Below are 19,970 nucleotides of genomic sequence, written 5' to 3'. Positions count from 1 at the left end.
GCAATCTCATTTGTGAATGCTGTAATAATAAGGGTACTAATAGTAATAAATAATAATAATGATAATAATAGTAGACTTGCAAATAGTTTATAATCAGATTAGGTAAATCACAGATTTTCCTTGTAATATTGCTCTGATGAGTAAAGTGGAAATTAATTACAAATTCATTTTGTTATGATGAGAAAGACAAAGTGCTTTGCAAGATCAGTATGAAGATTACAAAGGTAATGATATTATATATTAGATCATATTATGAAGTTAGAATATGAGAAAATAGAAGGCATCAATAATCTACATGTATATATTTAGAATGAAATCACTACATATCCTGTTCATGGATAAAAAATCAGAAATTAGGAAAAATGTAGGAACTGAACATGATAAAGTAATCACTGACTATAAATAACTAAATGGAAGTGTTATTTTAAGGAGTGGTCATGTCATTCTCAACATCTTTTTTTACTTTGTCATTTGAAAATAGATTATATCCTTTAATGTGGCATATAATTTGTTAGAAAGTATTCTCATTAGATACATTTTTATTTCTTCATAAGTGTTTCACCATCTTGACTGTGTCACTGATATCTGTGACATTATGCCCACAATTTATTGCAAATCAGATTTCTGGCATATCTGGCATGTGCATCTTTGTAAAGTGTATCACTTGGGTGTCATAAGCCTATGGCTTTCCCTTAACACTTATGTCACAATAAGGTTTAGGCTAACAGATTATTTTATAGTTATGATATGCACTTGATCTGTTATATATATATATATATATATATATATATATATATATATATATATATATATATATATATATATATATATATATATGTATAATTATGTGTGAATGTTAAATGAAAAATGGTCCTTAGATTTATCTAATTAATCAATATGAAATGTAGGAGTTTATAGCTTTCAACCTCTCATATAATTCTGCATTATGATGTAATTAATTAATTTTTGCAATAACAGTGCATTGTGAAATTATTTCACTATTTCTTTAATAGATTAAATAATACATTGGAAGTACATTAAATTGTGAGGGCTTTTCAGGAGTAAGTGAAGTATCAAAATCGAAGTATATTTGATATAGAAACATCGGCACTGATTGGAAGAAATACTTGAGAAAATCTATAAAATTGTAAATCAATGCTCCAATGTGATGGTTGGTCAGTGAAAATTTATGAAGTGTAGGACTCTTGGATAGCCCAAGCAGCCGGGATGATTGATTGGAAGACGTGAACGATGAAATCACCCCATCTGACTTTGTAATATTGACTTGCTGTGGCTAAGAACCTGCAGTCTTACTGTATAATCTTCCCTACAGCCACCAAGGGAAGCACAGACGCCCCAGGTAAGGGAAAGCGAGTCTTCCCCGAGCGTCTTGAGGCGACCTTGCTAGCTCTCCTGCTGTGGGGCAGCTCCCAAGCCTCTCCCCCTTAGGATTGTGGAAATAAACCATTATGTGATTAAGGTCATACAAATTTGCCAAATGATATAAGCTTAAAGAAAGCTTTTCATCATCTGGTGTGATAATAAGTGCAGGTAGTCATGAAAAGAGTTAATTTTGTGTTTCTGTGCTGTCTTGTTAACATAGTCTCCATGTATTTTGAATCAGAGTTCAGTTTTGTATTAATTGGAGGCTTTTCTATATTGCCTTTTCTCTAAGGTGACACATTTAATATTGTATGTAGGTTTTGTTTTGCAGGTACCATTTTATTAAATAAAAGCTTGTGTGCAGCAACAGAAATGCTTATGCATTGTATAATAGACTTGATAAGGCATTTGCTAGTAAAGTTACTTGTGTGACTTGATAGGGCATTTGCTAGTAAAGTTACTTGTGTGACTTGATAGGGCATTTGCTAGTAAAGTTACTTATGTGACTTGATAGGGCATTTGCTAGTAAAGTTACTTGTGTGACTTGATAGGGCATTTGCTAGTAAAGTTAATTGTGTGCTGTGCTTGGTGAGATATGAATATAGAAGGATATTCAAGGCCTTCATATTTAGGTTAACCCAGAGCTAAGATCATGCTGAATATTTTCTGATATCACTGATATTCTATGAAGAGATCATTGATAGTGGACTGGAAGGTAAATCATTGCCACCAAATATTTTTGTCTTTATTGTGTTCGAAAAAAAAATTAGGGGACAGATGCAATGGAAGAAACTTCTAGAATTCATGATCTTTTCCAACAAAGAATTCATGGTGGAAACAGTGTGATTGTCATAAGGTGCTATAATTTGGTTCACCAAAAATAGATTATAAACACAAAAAAAGCAATCTCAAAACAGAATCTTGAATTACATTGCCATTGACAGGATTATTGTGTACGTATCTGTCTATCTCTGATGGCCAGGGCAGAAAAGCCTTCACTTCTTCCTGCCCAGACATTCCCCTTATTGCTTGTACAAGTGCTTGGCTTCTACTAACTTAAACATATGCATTCCTTTACTTTGTCCTTTCATCCATTAAGTGGCTTTCCTCTCCTATTAAGACCTTCAACTCCACACTCATACACTTCCTTTACAAACTTTTCATTCTTCATCCTCTTGCAATGGCCATACCGTCTCAGTATGTTCCTTTTCACTCAGGCACTTATATACACATTTTCATTGCTCTCATCCTTCCATCTGTCTCATACGCCCCTCGCTGATAATGAATTACCACAGCACACATTCACTATTGTTGTTCCTTTTTCCATGTCCTAGGAGTGGAATGTAGGATTTTTGTACCCACTGTAAATAGGTGCCAGATAATTACTTAAAGACAACTTTCCTAACTTTATTAAATAACTTGGAAACTTGAAAAGAAACAGATAGAGAGAGATCCCTGCACACACACACACACACACACACACACACACACACACACACACACACACACACACACACACACACACACACACACACACACACACACACACACACACACACACATGGTTGAAATGAAGGCTACTTAATGGATGGAAGAGATGAGAACAGTGACTAAGGATCAAGAATCATCAAGGAGCAAGATTGAGTGTGGTGTTTCACAGGGATCTTTATTGGCACCAGTTATGTTTGTGGTGTATATTAATGAAGCAATGAACAGCTACATAAGTTCATTTGCAAATTTTGCTTAGGTATTAAGAAGGATGGGAAGTGAAGAAGGCTGATTCGTTGAAAGAAAAAAAAAGATATTTAAATGGAGATAGAAAATGGATTTTAACTCAAAGAAATCCAAAGTAATAGAATTTTGGCTGAAGTGAAATGAGATAGGTAAATTTGTATAAAGATGTGAAATGACAAGTAGATAAATTAGTATAAAATGTGAAATGACAAGTAATTCTCTGAAAGAAGAAAAAGGAGTTACATATACAAAGAATTTGTCACCCAGGAGTTATATAAACTGTTAGAGGGGAGGCATATAATTTAATGAGAAATATAAGAAAAGTATTCACCTATTTAGTTAAAGAGATCATAAAAAAGTAATAGGGCCAATTATCTGTCCAAGATTGGAATACTTAGCATTGTTATAGTCACTTACTGAAGTTGAAAAAGAATATAGAGAGCAGTAACTCAGGTTTTTCTGATCCTGCAGGGTTTGTCATATAAAGAAGCTACCTACTCTAAAGGAAAGGAGAGATGAGAGAAAGAAGAGAAGAGAGGTCACTTAATTGTGTGAGGCTATGAAGAAAATGTAGGTGTGGATAGAGATGATCTACTTGAATGAGGTGCAAGAGATTGGAGAGGTCACAGAAATAAGCTAGAAAAGATCAATTTATAAAAGAGATATATAGAATTGTTTGGATACTGAAGTGGTCCATATAAAGATTATTCAGATAATCATGAATTCAAAGCCAAGCTGGACAACAGTAGATATGGAAATGGAACAGTATGAGCATAGCTTGTGTCCTGCGTGTCACATAGGTAAACACACACACACACACACACACTGTAAACAAAAAGACCAATATGACAATAACATGGTATTTCTTGTAGGTTTGCATGCTTTGTTAATTCGGATGACATTGATTTGCTTGTTCAAATTAAGCGCATGATGTTTGGTAAATCAGGCATTGATGTTGAAGTGGTATGAAAAGCCTATTTTCATGGTTTTGTGTTTTATGATTATTGTGTGATTTAAAAAATTCAGTGGTCTCCTTTAGTCTACTAATACTTCTACTATTCATAGTGCAGTAAAATCCCTAAAAGAATGAGTGAAGATCTCTCTCCATATATATATATTTATGCATTCTTATTTAGCTTTTGTATGCTGAAAGTTACTTGAAATGCACTGTGATTTGCAGCATGAGAAAAGAAAAATGGGAACAACATGCTAAAAGTTTTCTAAACTTACTTGAAAGAAGGGCTGTGCAAGGACAGTTTGTCAATTTATAGAAAAGTTGGTGTCCTTATTCAGCTCTTTTAATGTCAAATATTGTGTAAATAGATAAATTGGGATATGTAAATTTGTGAGAAATGCATTTACCTATCCTTATCTCACATTTTTTATATTTCTAGGATTTTTCCTCTTTAGTTACTATATCAGAAAAAGAATCTTCACAAAAATATGAACATTTTTATTTATTTTTTTTTTTATCAGTCAGTGAATTTGGAGTATTTCAGCATTGAGCTGAGATACTGCTTTGAAAATGTGAAATTGACATGATTTGGGAATCTCATCACATTGTGGTTTCATAAGGAATGGCATCAGATTGTTATGTGCAGCAACATCTTACTTGATGCTGATTAACTTACTTATTTAACAGGTTAACTGATAATAATGAAAGTCGATGAAGTTGCTGGTGTGATGTGTTTGACAGTATTTACCTATTTCCAGGAGCCAGACTATCCATAGCATAATTGGAATGTTTTCTTATTTAGCAACTCCCCCAAAGACTGGGCATTGCTTATGCATTTGTGCAGATGATCTGTGTTTAATTGTGTGTGGTGAGTGCAATGTCATCCGCATGTTTTTAGTCAAGATTGATTATTGCATTGTGATGTGTGGTTTCATTAGCTTGATGGGGCACAAACCTCAATTCACAGGAGCAGATTATCCGTATCTACGTTTCCAATCATAAAGGAAACAACTGTGTTGCAAGGAAGTGTTACATGAAGACATGTGATCACCTGTATACTCATTTGATAAAGCCTGTCACAAAAAAGAAAATTCACACATGACTACAGATCATAAATTCAGTTCACAACCTCCAGAATTCTGTGAGAATTTTTTTTGAGGTGCTTTGCCATTTCCCTATATCACTGCTGTTTCTCTTACAGTTGGTCTTAAACAGCTTTATATAGATTGTAGATGAGGGTGATTAATTTCTCTTATATAGCTGAACAGCTCATAAGCTATTCTTATATTCTTGCAGTTGTATTTTTATTTTTTTTTCTCTGATGTTCATCCTTCTTGTCTTTTCACACCAGCTCTGGGTCTTTCTTGGTCTTCCTACTGGTCTGCTTCCAACTACCTCCAATTCTGACACTCCTCTAAGTATATATATATATATATATATATATATATATATATATATATATATATATATATATATATATATATATATATATATATACATATTACCCTTCTGTCACACTCACTACATTCTCTGCTTTATACCCTTTCATCACCTCATGAGATGCCATGTGTTCCCACCTCACATGCCTCATGTATCTCATCATCCTACTATTACTGAATTTCATTCTGTTGTCTACAGCAGTGACTGTTTCCTTCCCAAACTGCAACAAGTTATAAAGAAAATTAGATGGCACATGTACATGAGCACCCAAACAAAAAGGATTTTGTAATTAATATTTCTAACTTAACAGTTTACAAGATGAGGTCTTCAGAAATATGCAAGGTTGAAATTGAAAAGCCTCTTACAGTGGAAAAACTTGAGTTGTTAGAAAACTTTAGAACTGCACAAACTTTATAATATGAGCATTTGTTAGGGTGTATGGTCTCATCTGCAGGTGATGTTCAGTATCAAGAAGTTTGGGTTTGACAGGGAGCATTGGTAGTGCTTACATTTCTCTGGGCTCTAAACAATATAGTTCATCAACTCAAAGAAATTATATTAACTGCTGAGCAAAGTATGTGAAGTGGATATTAGTATTTAATATTTCTCTTTCAACTTATGATGATCAGATCTAATGTTTGCATGTAAATGGCTGGTAGAATGAAGTTAATTTGCTATTATATTTTATAGGAAGAGCAATACCATCTAAGCCACAAGTAGAGTTTATTCACATGGTCAGATGTTGCAGTATAAAACTTGTGTTATGTAAAACTAGTTATGTTTTTATATTTATTTATTTATTTTATCATTAAGGGATATACAGGGGCAGGTGACAACTGAATATTTGATGTAGGTTTCTGTGTCCAACATGTAATGGTTTTAAAGTTCAGAAATGTTTGCTCGGATGGTGAGTCAAGCAGGATATCCAAGACTTAACCTTCTCTTTTCTGCTGCACAGGAATACTGGGCCATATGGTACACTGCTGGCTTTGATTGACAAACTATACATTTGTAACATTTAAGTTTGCCAACTTTGGGACCATTATATGACTTTCAAGCCTATGTTACATAATCAGTTATCTGCCATTTTATATATATATATATATATATATATATATATATATATATATATATATATATATATATATATATATATATATATATATATATATACACATACATACAGGTTGAGAATCCTTTATCTGAAACTCCAAAATCTGAAAGCTTTTTCTGAATGGTGACATGACACATCACTGATGGAAAATTCCACAAAGTGGTGGGAAGGTTTCACACACAGGAAAAAAAAAAAAAAGTTAAGTGTTAACATGACAATGTGCCCATACATCAAGGCATCATCGGTTGATCTACAGCCATAGGAGGTAAATTGTCATGCATGGCAACTCACATGCCCTGAAGATGCTATTCGCAGTTTTTAAGTAATGAACAATAATGTTCAGCCACAGTGTGAGAGGGGGGGTGATGTTTCTCCTGCCCATTTTCCCCTTGCTGTGACCTACTCATTTCATTGCTCATATTCTTGTCTCCATACATTATAATGGGTCCTGACAAGTTTAACAACAAAGAGAAGAGTGTTGTGATGACATTTGCTTGAGAAGGGTTCAGTAATTGTGAGAATGGATGGAAGGTTGGAAGATCAGAGGCAGCTGTCACACAGGTGGTGAAGGATGCACTAGAACTCTCTTGTGAGTGACAGCTGTTTTGAGCTCTAGTGCAACCTTTGCTATCTGTGTGATAGCTGACTCTGATCTTCCTATCTTCCTTCCAGTTTTACAATTACTGAGCCCCTCATGAACAAATGCCATCACAATGCACTCCTCATTGTGAAGCTTGCCAGTATTATAATGTGAGCAATGAAATGAGGAGGTCACAGCAAGGGAGAAATAAGCAGGAGAGCATGGGAGAGACATGTCCCCCACTGTGCCTGACAGTTACTGTCAAAGTGTCAATGGTTCAAAAATTAAGCATAGCATCTTCAAGACATGTGAGTTGCCATGCATGACAATTTACCACATTTTGATGCCTCCCATGACTGTAGATCAAGCATCGAAGCTTTGGTCTGTGGGCATACCATTATGTTACCCTTTTTTTTTTTTTTTTTTTTTTTTTTTTTTTTTTTTTTTTTTTTTTTTTTTTTTTGCTGCTACAGTAAAACTACATTCAGGGTATATATATAAACTGTTATGAAATGTAAATGGATATTGTGTTTAGATTTGGGTCCTGTCTGTAAGCTGTCCAATTTATAGATGAAAAAAAATGTTCTGAAAACTTAAAAATCTGAAATCTACAACACTTTCAGTTTCAGGAATTTTGGATAAGAAATTCTCAACCTATATATATATATATATATATATATATATATATATATATATATATATATATATATATATATATATATATATATATATATACACTGCTTGATTTGGAAGAGAAAAGAATTAAATTCATTTTCATAGCTACTGAAGGTAAGAGTTTCACATTGAAATGTCTGGCCAGATGAATAACCTATGTTCATGTCTATGTTGGTGTCTCCTTCTGTCTGAAGTTGTGGTTTCACAGAAATTAGCCTCTCTACAGTACTGTTATTTTGTTGTATTTGATGAGGTATATACTTCCAGTAATAATGAAAATGATAATCCTTAAGACACTACTGTGTGAGGATTTGATTAAAGATATTTTATGCTCAGTTTTATTAAGCATGTGTAGTCATGATGCATATAGGAGGTGTTAGATTTAGAGTTACATTGCAGATACACTCCAACTTAGCAGCTCCCTCGTTTCCATACCCACTCCAAATGGGAGTGTTCGCATTAGGGCTGTAGATGCTTCATACTGCCAGAAATTTTAATTCGTGATGTGCTGATATGGACTTTCCAGAAAGTTCATATTCAACTGTTTTTCACAAAAGTTATTACATACATATTTTTATAATTCATTTTCTGTGCCATACAGTGCGCTAACAGAATTGTGAGGCTGATTTGTGAGATCTCTGATGATGGCTATATATGACAAAGGATGAATAATAGGTTAACCCATATCTATGAGTGTTTCTGTATCTATAATTCTATTTAAATATTCCCAGTAGTCACCAGCTAAGTTACTAAGAAAAAGAAAATAAGAAATAGCTGATTGCTGCTGACTGTGAGGTATGATAGTCTCTACAGAACCAACAAAGCCAGTTTTTCTTATTGGTTCCTTCTTTTCCGATGGAAACTTAACCCATCCTGTGATATTAATAGCACCCTATATTCTTGTTCTCATATCACTAGAGTCTGATTCGCAGTCAGCCACAGCACATGTACAGTCAGCAAATGGCGATCTTGCGTCATGGCGGCACAGGCTGCTTGGGAGTGCATTTTACTTAATGCCTCCCACCAAGCATAGAAATTGGGCTGGGACAAACTGACATTGGCATCAAGTGCATCTTTCTTCCTCACTCACACCCATAGCAACAATGACCAGTTTTAAGCAGGTTGCCAGTGTCAGTGTTCATTGTGTCTTTGATAATGTGTGATCAGCTCTGTCTTCACAGTGAAATGCTGTGGTATTTGTATTGATGAGTGCAAGCAGACAAGTCACCGTGATGTTCAATCATAGATCTTCACGTTGGGCTTGAATGGTGTCCATATAACAAAACATGTGAATTTAAAAATGCAAAACTTCAGAATGTTATACAAAAATTTGTCAATGGAAGCAGTGAGTAATTGTCTTTTCATAACCACAGAGCTGGCATCCTGTTACTTTTACCCTATGGCTTCTAGCTTCTCTACAAAGGCAGTCGGACTTCAATTTGACTCTTACAGCAAGGCAGCTGAAGGGAAGCAGTGGGGATGCCACTGTGGTTGTCAAAAGATAATTCCTCACTGCCTCACTAGACAAATTTTTGTATGAGGTTCTGGAAGTTTCACATTTTCTAATTCACATGTTTTGCTACATGGACAGCATTCAAGCCCATCATGTGAAGATCTATGTTGGAATGATATCATTGTAACTTGTCTACCTTGCACTCATCACTACAAACACCACAGCATGAAGAGGATGTAATGTGTTTCAATCCGAGAAAAAAGCCATTTAGGCATCACTTAAAACACAGTAATTAATAAATAGTAATTAATACTGGTCATTCTTGGTATGGGCATAAGTGAAAAGGAAAAATTCATTTGAGATGCCTATAAGTCAATTTGTCCCAGCCCAGTTTTTACGAGTATGCTTGATGAGAGGCTTTAAGTAAAACATGCTCCCTAAGCAGCCTGTACCACTGCAACGCAAGATTGATGTTCGCTGACTGTATAGTGAGTCATAACGAAATGTGTTGACAAACGCTCATATGGCTATCAGTGGCTTTACGAAGGTGTGAGCTCACATAAGGAAAAATACTAATATAGCTCCTTAGGTACAGTGATTGTTTTTTGATCCCACATCTAATAAATTTAAGTAATGGTTATATTGGTTGATAATTGTGGAATATAAATAGCATTATGTCTCTTATACCTAAATAATAGTACTTTAGATATGCATTTGCTTATCAGATGATAAATAGATCCTGTATATATAATTTAAGACATAAAATATGAGCTTCTTTCCTCAATTTATTCCTTTCTCCTTCCAACCTCTGTCCTTGGAAGCCATAGTCTCTGACAAAAATCTTACTTTTTTCTGTCAACACTTGCTGGCAACCATTACAAGTTTTTGGATAAAAGTATAAATAAAGATATATACTGATATACATAAACTCAACAAATATTTATTCCTTGTTGTATTACAGATCCCGCATTACAAAAATAATTACATTACAGTTTCTGCAAATCAACTTTATAAATATTTTGTTAGCGCATTGTGAGGCATGATATACATTTAAAATGTGTTTAATGTTTTTGTGAAAAAAAAAACGAATATGAGCTTGCAAAGTCCATTACAACAGGAATTAAAATTTCTGGCAGTATTTAGCATATACAACCTTAATATGAATGCTCCCATTAACAATATTGTGAACTAGCCAAAGTCATGTAATAACAGTTCATAAACAGATCTCAAGCCTGATAATTGTCTAACTTCTGAAATTATTTACAGCATTTATTATGGATTGTGGATCTGCATAAATTTGTTAAATGTTCAGTGATAAGATACTTTGCATAAAATGTTTTGCCAGAATGACATGTTGTATCTCACAAATATTTGCAGTTGGAAAACTGTCACTCATTTTCTACAACATTTATAAACATTCTGACTTTGTCTTTCATTTTCATGTGTTTTAATAGTAGTTCTTTTATCATACACAAAGGTACAGTGACTTATTGATCTATAAGCTTTGCTACAAAGTTTTTCCTACTCATGAGACTTATAACTTTGCTTATGCTTTGACCTCTGAAAGTTTGCAAGCCTATTCAAGTGTAATTCTAATACAAAGAATTAGTTTTTTTGTGACAGCAATGGACACCACACAACCCACCTAGAAGAGTAATAATAAAATAAATTGAAAAAGATAAACCTCAGACAAATGTAAATTGTCAAACAAATCTAACAGGTTTCATCAGTATTTAGTGATGTGCTTTAGCTTCTCATGAGAGCATTAATACTCAACTCATAAGCTTTGGTACTCGGTGAAATACTAGATCAGGTTTGGAAGCATATTTGTGAGATGTCATCATTACTGTGGTAAATACAGGCCATAACCCACTAGTTGACTAACTGAACTATGAAATGCTATGATTAATTTTTTTTCCCAACATTTCACCTTTTCTTGGATTAATATGGATTGATGTTTGTGTTTGATGCCACGTCTTACACCTGTCTCTTAGAGGCCTTAACTAGTGGTGGATATAAGAAATATGGTAAAAAGCTCACCATATTTAGGGATCACCTCGTAAGTTGTGCTTTGTAAGCAAAGCACATAGTATTACGTGATGCTGTGCCATTCAAGGTAACAGGAACATACTGCCAATGATATACATTCACTATGTTATTTTTTTCTGCATGATGATTATACTCAGTTTCTCATGTAAATATTTCTCTTCAGTTTTTAAGATTTTCAAAGAATATAAAAGTTACCATAGCAAAGTGACAACTATCAACAGCCACAGGGCTGGGCACGCTGTAATGGTGAAAGGCACTGTAAGCTAAGTCTAATGCTACTTAATAACCTTCATCCTTCTATTAGATGCAAGTTTTTTGGTGCTAAGTTTGTTGGAGGATGTCTTAGTGGAACTAATTTCCACAATTCATCTAAGGAGTCACTGTTTGCATCTACTTTGACTATCCAGCCATTACTCTAAGATCTCACATATTTTACTTGTCTACATTATGCACCTTGTTCGTATTAGGTCAGGAAATAGTCAAGTGGCATTAAATTTAGCCTACAAATATCTTTGATCACTTTGTTATGGCCAGCCCTGCTGCTGTGAACAGTTGCTGCTCTACTGTCTGAGAGTGGTGAGTTCTTTATTCTATGAAAATATGATACTTTGAAAAGAAAAGTTTGCACAAGGTGTTAATTATATTATTACACAGGAAATATTTGTGTGCAAGTGAATGTATGCTATTGAAAAGTTCAGTGGCAGTCATAATATCAGTCTTTACCACCATCTGTGATTGCCCAGGAAATAGTTTAGAGGTCATGGGAATTTCAAGTTCCATCTCATAATTTTGTCAGGATTAAAGGAGGTGGCAGACTATCAGTTACCAGTAAACCAGTGGTGTAACTGAAGTAGAGGAGAATGACTATAATGGACACTATTGGCATGCACCATATATCTTGGCTTACAAGATGCATCTCTGTTCAAAGAAACTTTCTTGGATAAGATGTTTTATAAGCACATTGAGGCTTGTTAAACTTCATTACTTTTTCAAGAAAAAGATGCATCTTTTATGCAAGCAAATACAGGATGTTATGAACAATGATGAATACTGGTTTGCCACTCATATTTAAATTTTACCTAAACTTGATTTTAGTAGTTACAATTTGTATTCTTTGATAGGGCTAGCCACATCCCATCCCCGACCTCATGGTGGCAAACGGAAGAGTCCGGAGCTGAGGCCACTTTCTGAACCCTGTTCCCCCTACTGTTATTTACACTTGGTGAGTTAGATTTATTTTTTATTTATTATTATTATTATTATTATTATTATTATTATTATTATTATTATTATTATTATTATTATTATTGTTATTATTATTATTATTATTTATTTTATTTATTTATCTATTATTTATTTATTTCATTTAATTTATTCTATTGTTTTATTTTATTTTATTTTATTTATTTATTTATTTTATTTTTTTCCTTCTGATTTACAATAGCAAGCTCTGCAAAGACTTGTTTTATTTTTCCACATCCAAATTGTTTGAAAAGTTTATTTACTTCCAGGTAATATTGTTCTATCAAGTCAATGTGGGACTTTCTACAGTAGTACTTGAAGTGAAGTTAGAAAAGGACTTTGTAGCTGGAGGCAAAATTGGCAGTATTTAGAGAGATTTGTTGCATAAATGATTTTGTACGGTCATTAAGCTTTGCCTTTAAATGGACTTGAATCCAAACAATTGTTGGCAGTTGCAGGAAATAATAAAGTTTAACATTGTGAATACATAGGGATATATGCAGGGTGATGTCATGGGAAAATTCCTCAAGTATAGCTTGGTAGAGAAAACAGATTGGGAATATTAAAATATTTAAGAGAATCAGGAGTAAGGGAGTTGAAACAGATAAGTGAAAGGTTGAAAGAAAGATCACAAAAGAGATAGAGATAACATTGAGTAATACAAATGTCAATGTATCTGTCAAGATGTAAATATTTACAAGTCTGTTATAGTATTGTGGTCTTTTGGGAGTCAATTCATTGTTTACATTCAGGATCTAAAGCATTCATTGTGTAGTAGTTTGGATAAACCATTGGAACTGCAGAGGTACTGGAAAGTGACAGATGTCAGACTAAAACAAATACATAAATGTTTGGTATGAAATTTAAGGTGACCCCAGATTTCCAAGGAAAAAGAAAGGTTTAATCTTAAGTTTTATATTTTAGATGCCTCTGCATATTGATGCGTCTGTTCAAGAGAAGCAAGTATTCTGCAAAAGCTTATAGAGACAAGATTAGCCCTGCCATAAAATGAGCTAACCTTTGCACAGCCACTCAACATTTTTTTTCATGGTTGTTTGGTATGCAAATATATTAGTGACAACATTTAATCAAGATCATCTCTGGTGTTCCTTTAAATTTTGATGTGGGAAGAGATCTTCCTTGTGGTGTACATCAAGCAAATACAACACAGTTTGTAACAAAAATATTTTAATGAGCTATGATGGAATAGATTATTTTTGTTCTCTGTTCTCATGTACCTTGGTGTAATCAGGTGTTATGTGTTTGTTGGAGATACATGTTAAGGAAGGTTCCTTATCAAGATTAAGATAATGATATATAATATCAGTAACAGTTTTAAGGATTATTTGAAAAAAAAAAAGCCTCTGCTGTCATGTCATTCCAAACCAAAAACAGCAACATAGGAGCAGCAAGAAGGCACAGACATACCTTGGAGTAATATTTCCTGAGGCATTACATGTTCTTTTCACACTCTACATTCATTTCATTAAGTGGGTTTCCCTTTAGTTATGTACCTGTACTTTTCTCAGAAATCTTAACCTTGTAATAGAAAACAAAAAAAAATATTTGATATGTCTTGCTTTGTTATGTCCTGATAACAAAAAAATTAAGTTAACTTGATTAGCGATAAAGCTCTTTGTACTCATAGACCAATGAATAGGATGTTTATGTTACAACCTTTTGAAGATAACTTTTCTGTTGTCCAAACAGCCAGATGCTAAGGAAAAGATGGCATTTGCTGCCTCATCTTTATCATCCGAAAAATTGAGGGATGAAAATGAATCTTCCAATGAAGGTAAACCACGGAAGATTCGCAAACATGCTTCCGTTGACTCAGGGAATGAAGCCAGCTCGGAGGATAGCAATGACAGCATGCGGATGAACAGTCGGAAGTTGGAGAAGACACTGCCATGTAAAGATCTTTTAATTATGTATATGTATTTAATTGCTTTTTAGATTTTATAGGTCTACTTAATATCTCAATTTTCAGAAATTTGGTGAATCTTATGCACTATCATTAAAGTTATATGGGGGTCCCTATATGAAACGTAGGTACCTATTTATTTCCATCTATTATCCTTATCCGTAAATTTGTTTAATCTTCTAAAGTTCTCTGATGATTTAGCGCTAACAATCTGATTACTGTGTTTATTTCATTCCATTCCATTTCCTTTCTGGATCTTTTTTAAATCTAATTTTATCAAGCTTGAACCCATTATTTCTTGTTCTGTCCTTGATTACTGAACCTGAGTGTTCTGCTTATGTCACCATTGTTATATCCCCTATACCATGTAAAGACTTCTTTCAGATTTCCTCTTAACATATGCCTCTCTAAAAAATGTAAATTCACTATCTTTTCATAAGGAATAGTCCTTTCATAAGAAATACTACTAAGGAAACTGTGGACATTAGGGTAGGGAATCTAGTTTTAAATGATAAACTGCTTGAGATTGTTTCAAATACCTAGGATTGCATGTTGCTGTGGATAGCCCAGTAGATGTGTATAGAGTTCAGAGTGAGTGAAGCAGGAAAGATGTAAGGAATGATAGTCTTCAATTGTAGATGGCTTGAAAAGGATGCAAATACAAGGTTGCATACAGATTCACTGTATGGCATTAAAACATGGAACATAGGAGTAGAAGAGAAGAGAAATGTAATGGAGGTGAAGTGTGTAAGGAATATGTGAGAAATAACATGTATGAATAGAATGTGAAATGAGGAAGTGCAAAAGAGAAGCATTGTGGGGTAACTGAGCAAGCAGGTGCTTTGGGCATGGAAAGAGAATTGTTGAAGAAGCTAATTGGAGTGGATAGGAAAGTGTAAGACTAAGGAAAAGATCATGAATGGGATAGATAGATAGGGAAGTTTTAAATGGAAGAAGAATGTCTGTGGAGTAAGAAAGATTGGCTGCTCATAATAGAGGTGAATGTAGAGTAGTTGTGAATGCACTCCCAGTAATGTACTATTTTCTTTCAAGTGTTGATTTTGATTAATGAAAATGCTGTTTTCTTTCAGGTGTTGATTTTGACTGTAAAACCTCAGTACTTGTAAATGGCAATGGCACCTTAGGAAGTGTACATAATAAACGCTTACTAGGTGGAGATGGTGACATTGTACGCACAAACAACAAGTATGTCTATACCAAGCCTGTAAGTCCTGATAGCTTAGTGGAAAAATTAATGGACACAACTGATCCCTGCAACTTAGGAACGTGGCTAGGCTCCGAAGCCTCCATGTTCAGAGTCCTACACAAGGTGTTTCTCAATAATTATTGTGCCATTGCTCAAGCAATTCTCACCAAAACATGTCAGCAGGTAAGCTTAGTAAAGTGTATCCTATAATTTGCATGTGCTTCTTTATGTAATGCTTATATATATGTTTATACAGTGGTATCTTAGTTTGTGAATTGAATGTGTTCCAGAAGGCCACTCTTAACCCAAAATATTCATAACCCAAAACAAATATTTCCATGGAAAATAATTAAAATCCTTTTAATCTCTTCCACACCAAGGAAAATATTAACAGAAAAATCAATTAATATCATTTTATGCAGAATAACAGTAATTTTCATAACAATGCCAAATCAAATAAAAGACAAATCAATGAAATAAAGTAAACAGTAAAGATGAATGAAGTGGCAGCATGGCCCTGTGAGCTCACTGCCTATGCAACAATCATGTTATACTTCTGAGTATGAGTATAGTATATTTATTTGTTATTTATTTCTTATTTAATTTTTGGAAGTCCTAGTTTCCCCACTTGATTTAGTTTTCTTATGTTGTACCTCTTCCCATCTTTATGCTGAAATGTTGAAATTCTCCTGTAGGTGCATTGTTCTATCTTTTAGTGTTCATAATTAAGATACTTTTTTTGCAGCATGTATTATAATTTCTGATTTACTTATGAAAATTTATGCTTTTCATAAATTTTTCACATAGTCATTTAATAAAAAACTTTGCCTCCTTCAGGTATACTACTTTGCACAAAAAGAAGCAACAGACCTTCCAGCAGATGCCAGTATCAAGGACAACACACCACCGAGGAAAAAGAAGAAAAAACATCGTCTCTGGTCCATGCATTGTAGAAAAATTCAGGTAACATTTAATTACCTATCTTACAATATATTTACATTTTTTTATTTATTTTATTTTTTTTCATTTATTCCTTTTTTTTAAGTCACATGTATTTATGTTTAAAATTGTTGCTCAGAGAAGTCTCAAAATCTAATCACAATAGAAAACCATTTATCCATATTATAGTGAACTTTGTATGTGAAGCACTCAGTGACAGGCTTTGGTTAAGTGTCCCCTCCCCCTCCCCCCCCCAAAAAAAAAAAAAAAAATCAAACATGCCATTTTTTCAAGTTTTCTGAGTCAGTCAGCAGAGCTATATCATCAACAAATTGTAGCTGACTTGGATTCCATACCCTTTCCTCTCCACTTATCAAACTCTAGCTTCTGCCTAACACACTCATATTGACTTCCTTTACTTCACCATCTACAGTATATACAAGGTGAACAACCACAGTATCATTACATAACCCTGATGTAAACATACTCTGACTGGGAAGAATTCACTCACACCATCACCAGTTGTCACACATGTCCTGCTATTTACATAGAAACTCTTCACTCCTTCACTCTGCTTTCAGAACCTCCCATAGTCCTTTTCTGTCAATCCTATCATACTCTTTCTTGGTCCATGAGCATCAAAAAGACTTATCCATTTCCCAAAAAACTTTCCATAAAATTGCCTTACTGTATGGTGCTGTACACGGTATATAGATAATTATTATTATTGTTATTACTATTGTTATTATTATTATTATTCAATTATTTTTATAACAGCTGAAGAAAGATTCTTCAAGCAATCATGTATACAACTATTCCCCTTGTGACCATCCAAACCAGCCCTGTGACCAAAATTGTGCTTGTGTTATGACACAGAACTTCTGTGAAAAATTTTGTAACTGCAGCCCAGATTGTGAGTATATTATTTATTTGTTTTTAAAAGTTGGATGAGGTTATTAAAATTTGATTGAATAGGGTGGTATAGCCTCGACTTGTAGACTTTGACATACCTTCTTGAAAAGCTTGAAAACAGCAAGAAAATGCAAGACTGTTTTGATTGATTGAGAGAGAGAGAGAGAGAGAGAGGGGGGGGGCGGGGGGATGGCAGTGGAAAAACAGCCTTAAAGTAAAATCTCATTGAAGTTTTGGATATTATAATACTTTGGACATATGAATGTGAAATATACTTAATGTTCTAAAAATGTTGTTTACCAAAGTAGAGGAAGTTATAAGATGAAGCATTAATTTTGTTCTTCAGGTCAGAATCGGTTCCCTGGATGTAGATGCAAGGCATCCTGTAATACTAAGCAGTGTCCATGTTTTCTGGCTGTGCGGGAGTGTGATCCTGACCTCTGTGTTACCTGTGGAGCCCATGAATTCTCTATTAACAAAATTACCTGCAAGAATGTTTCAGTTCAGAGAGGATTACGTAAGTTTCCATTCAGTAAAGCATCCAGACCTTATAAAAGTCAGGCTATCTAGCTAAACTTTTGAAATGATTTATGGTTATAGACCAATCATTTCATTATCATTTTGTTGTTATTGTTTTTTTAACCATATTTCAGATTTACGTAAGTCAGCCATTGTTATAATGGCAGCTTGGTAAACTACACTGAATGGACAGGTTTAATTTTACTTTAACAGTTCTGTAATTTTTTTTAGTTCAACATTGTCTCAAAATATTCTTGGTTCCATCTCCTGCCTCAAAACAGAGGCCCCTTCATCTCCCAAAAATCATTTAAATAGAATTAATAAATAATGATATAATAATAATGATAATAATCCTCTGCATTAGGAGCTTGCTTTCTATGTCTTATTTCATTTACAACACTTGAATGCAGCCATCATTGATGTGTTCAGTCATTAATACCCAGTCTTCAAATATGTTGTACAAATACTACAGGCATAATTATCAGGCTTTGTATATATAGGTGACACTGAACAGAAATTGTAAAAGTTGAGTCGTATGAATAAGTCAAATGAAACTTGGTTTTATATAATCATTCATAAACAGACATTATTTTATCACTACAGATAAACACCTCCTTATGGCTCCATCTGATGTAGCAGGCTGGGGTATTTATCTCAAGGGTTCTGCTCAGAAGAATGAATTCATATCAGAGTACTGTGGTGAAATAATCTCCCAAGATGAAGCTGATCGTCGTGGGAAAGTGTACGACAAGTACATGTGCTCCTTTTTGTTCAACCTCAATAATGGTAAGATGTCCAAGTTTAAATTTCAGAATTCCTAGTTCACTGTTTGTGACACTACTGTGCTCCTGGACTGTTTGAAAATACTCAAATTTTGTAAAGAAATTGTATTCCTGGGTGCAATTTATATGTAGGTAGCTCTTTTCTACTTTTTGTAGCTTAGAACTTTGGCTTTCCTTTTGAGGTCTTACTTGCACATGCGAGAATTGAGTTATACTATCCAAAAATTCTCTCTCTCTCTCTCTCTCTTTCTCTCTCTAGTTCTGAATGCTGAAAATGAGTGGAGTTGGATGGGCTATAGAATCATACCTGTTCATTTTGTTGTTTGCAGAGGATGGGAAATTAAAGTGATAGATGAACTTTATGATAGGTGCACAAGGCAGAAACTGAAGGTAAATGTTGAGGAAAGTAAGGTGGCTGTGTTTTAGAGAAACTGTATTATTCATATAATATTTTGAGAGAGTCCTTTCCTCAAGAGGAAAATTAAGCAACTATTTGGTCAGAACCTTTTTACCAATCATTAGTAATACTTCTGTAAAGGACAATGCACTGATGCTCCAGCTTTTCTTACTGAATCTGTCATAATTTTATCATTGTGAATATTGGTGAAACCTCTGGTGTTGCCATAGATAGAGTCTGGCCAGCCATTTCCTACCTTGAGGTGCACTTCATTAGAACACTTTATTTGTTGGAATCAACAGTGATCCACTAGCATTGTGTGTGTGTGTGCGTGTGTGTGTTTTGGGATTTATGTTATTTGTTTTATAAGATTGTTTTTAAATTCTCAACTTACATTCTCATGTTTCTCCATTTCAGATTTTGTTGTGGATGCAACTCGAAAAGGAAACAAAATTCGGTTTGCTAACCATTCAATTAACCCTAACTGCTATGCCAAAGTTATGATGGTGAATGGTGACCATCGTATAGGAATATTTGCCAAGAGACACATTCAGTCAGGAGAGGAACTCTTCTTTGATTACAGGTATGATATGAACCTCAGTAAGGTTTGAGAACTGTCTCCTTGTAATAGTAATTTCTTCAGCAGTTAAATGGAAACTGTCATA

General features: G+C 34.1%; 1 protein-coding gene across 2 annotated transcripts in view; it reads left to right on the top strand.

Moving 5' to 3' along the window:
- Window positions 1-19,970, top strand: part of LOC135102441 (histone-lysine N-methyltransferase E(z)-like) — a 32,559-nt gene that overhangs the window by 11,536 nt on the left and 1,053 nt on the right. The window contains exons 7-15 of one of the 2 annotated variants that reach the window (XM_064007729.1): window positions 1,334-1,360; window positions 12,505-12,605; window positions 14,336-14,537; window positions 15,641-15,939; window positions 16,594-16,719; window positions 17,473-17,608; window positions 17,954-18,124; window positions 18,730-18,912; window positions 19,723-19,888. In XM_064007729.1, the coding sequence (XP_063863799.1) occupies window positions 1,334-1,360; window positions 12,505-12,605; window positions 14,336-14,537; window positions 15,641-15,939; window positions 16,594-16,719; window positions 17,473-17,608; window positions 17,954-18,124; window positions 18,730-18,912; window positions 19,723-19,888 (1,411 nt within the window). The remainder of the gene's footprint in view (window positions 1-1,333; window positions 1,361-12,504; window positions 12,606-14,335; window positions 14,538-15,640; window positions 15,940-16,593; window positions 16,720-17,472; window positions 17,609-17,953; window positions 18,125-18,729; window positions 18,913-19,722; window positions 19,889-19,970) is intronic. The other variant, XM_064007731.1, reaches the window with a different exon arrangement.

The sequence above is a fragment of the Scylla paramamosain genome, chromosome 7, assembly GCF_035594125.1.
Source record: "Scylla paramamosain isolate STU-SP2022 chromosome 7, ASM3559412v1, whole genome shotgun sequence".
Lineage (NCBI taxonomy): Eukaryota > Metazoa > Arthropoda > Malacostraca > Decapoda > Portunidae > Scylla > Scylla paramamosain.
This window is presented reverse-complemented; position numbering and strand designations above follow the sequence as displayed.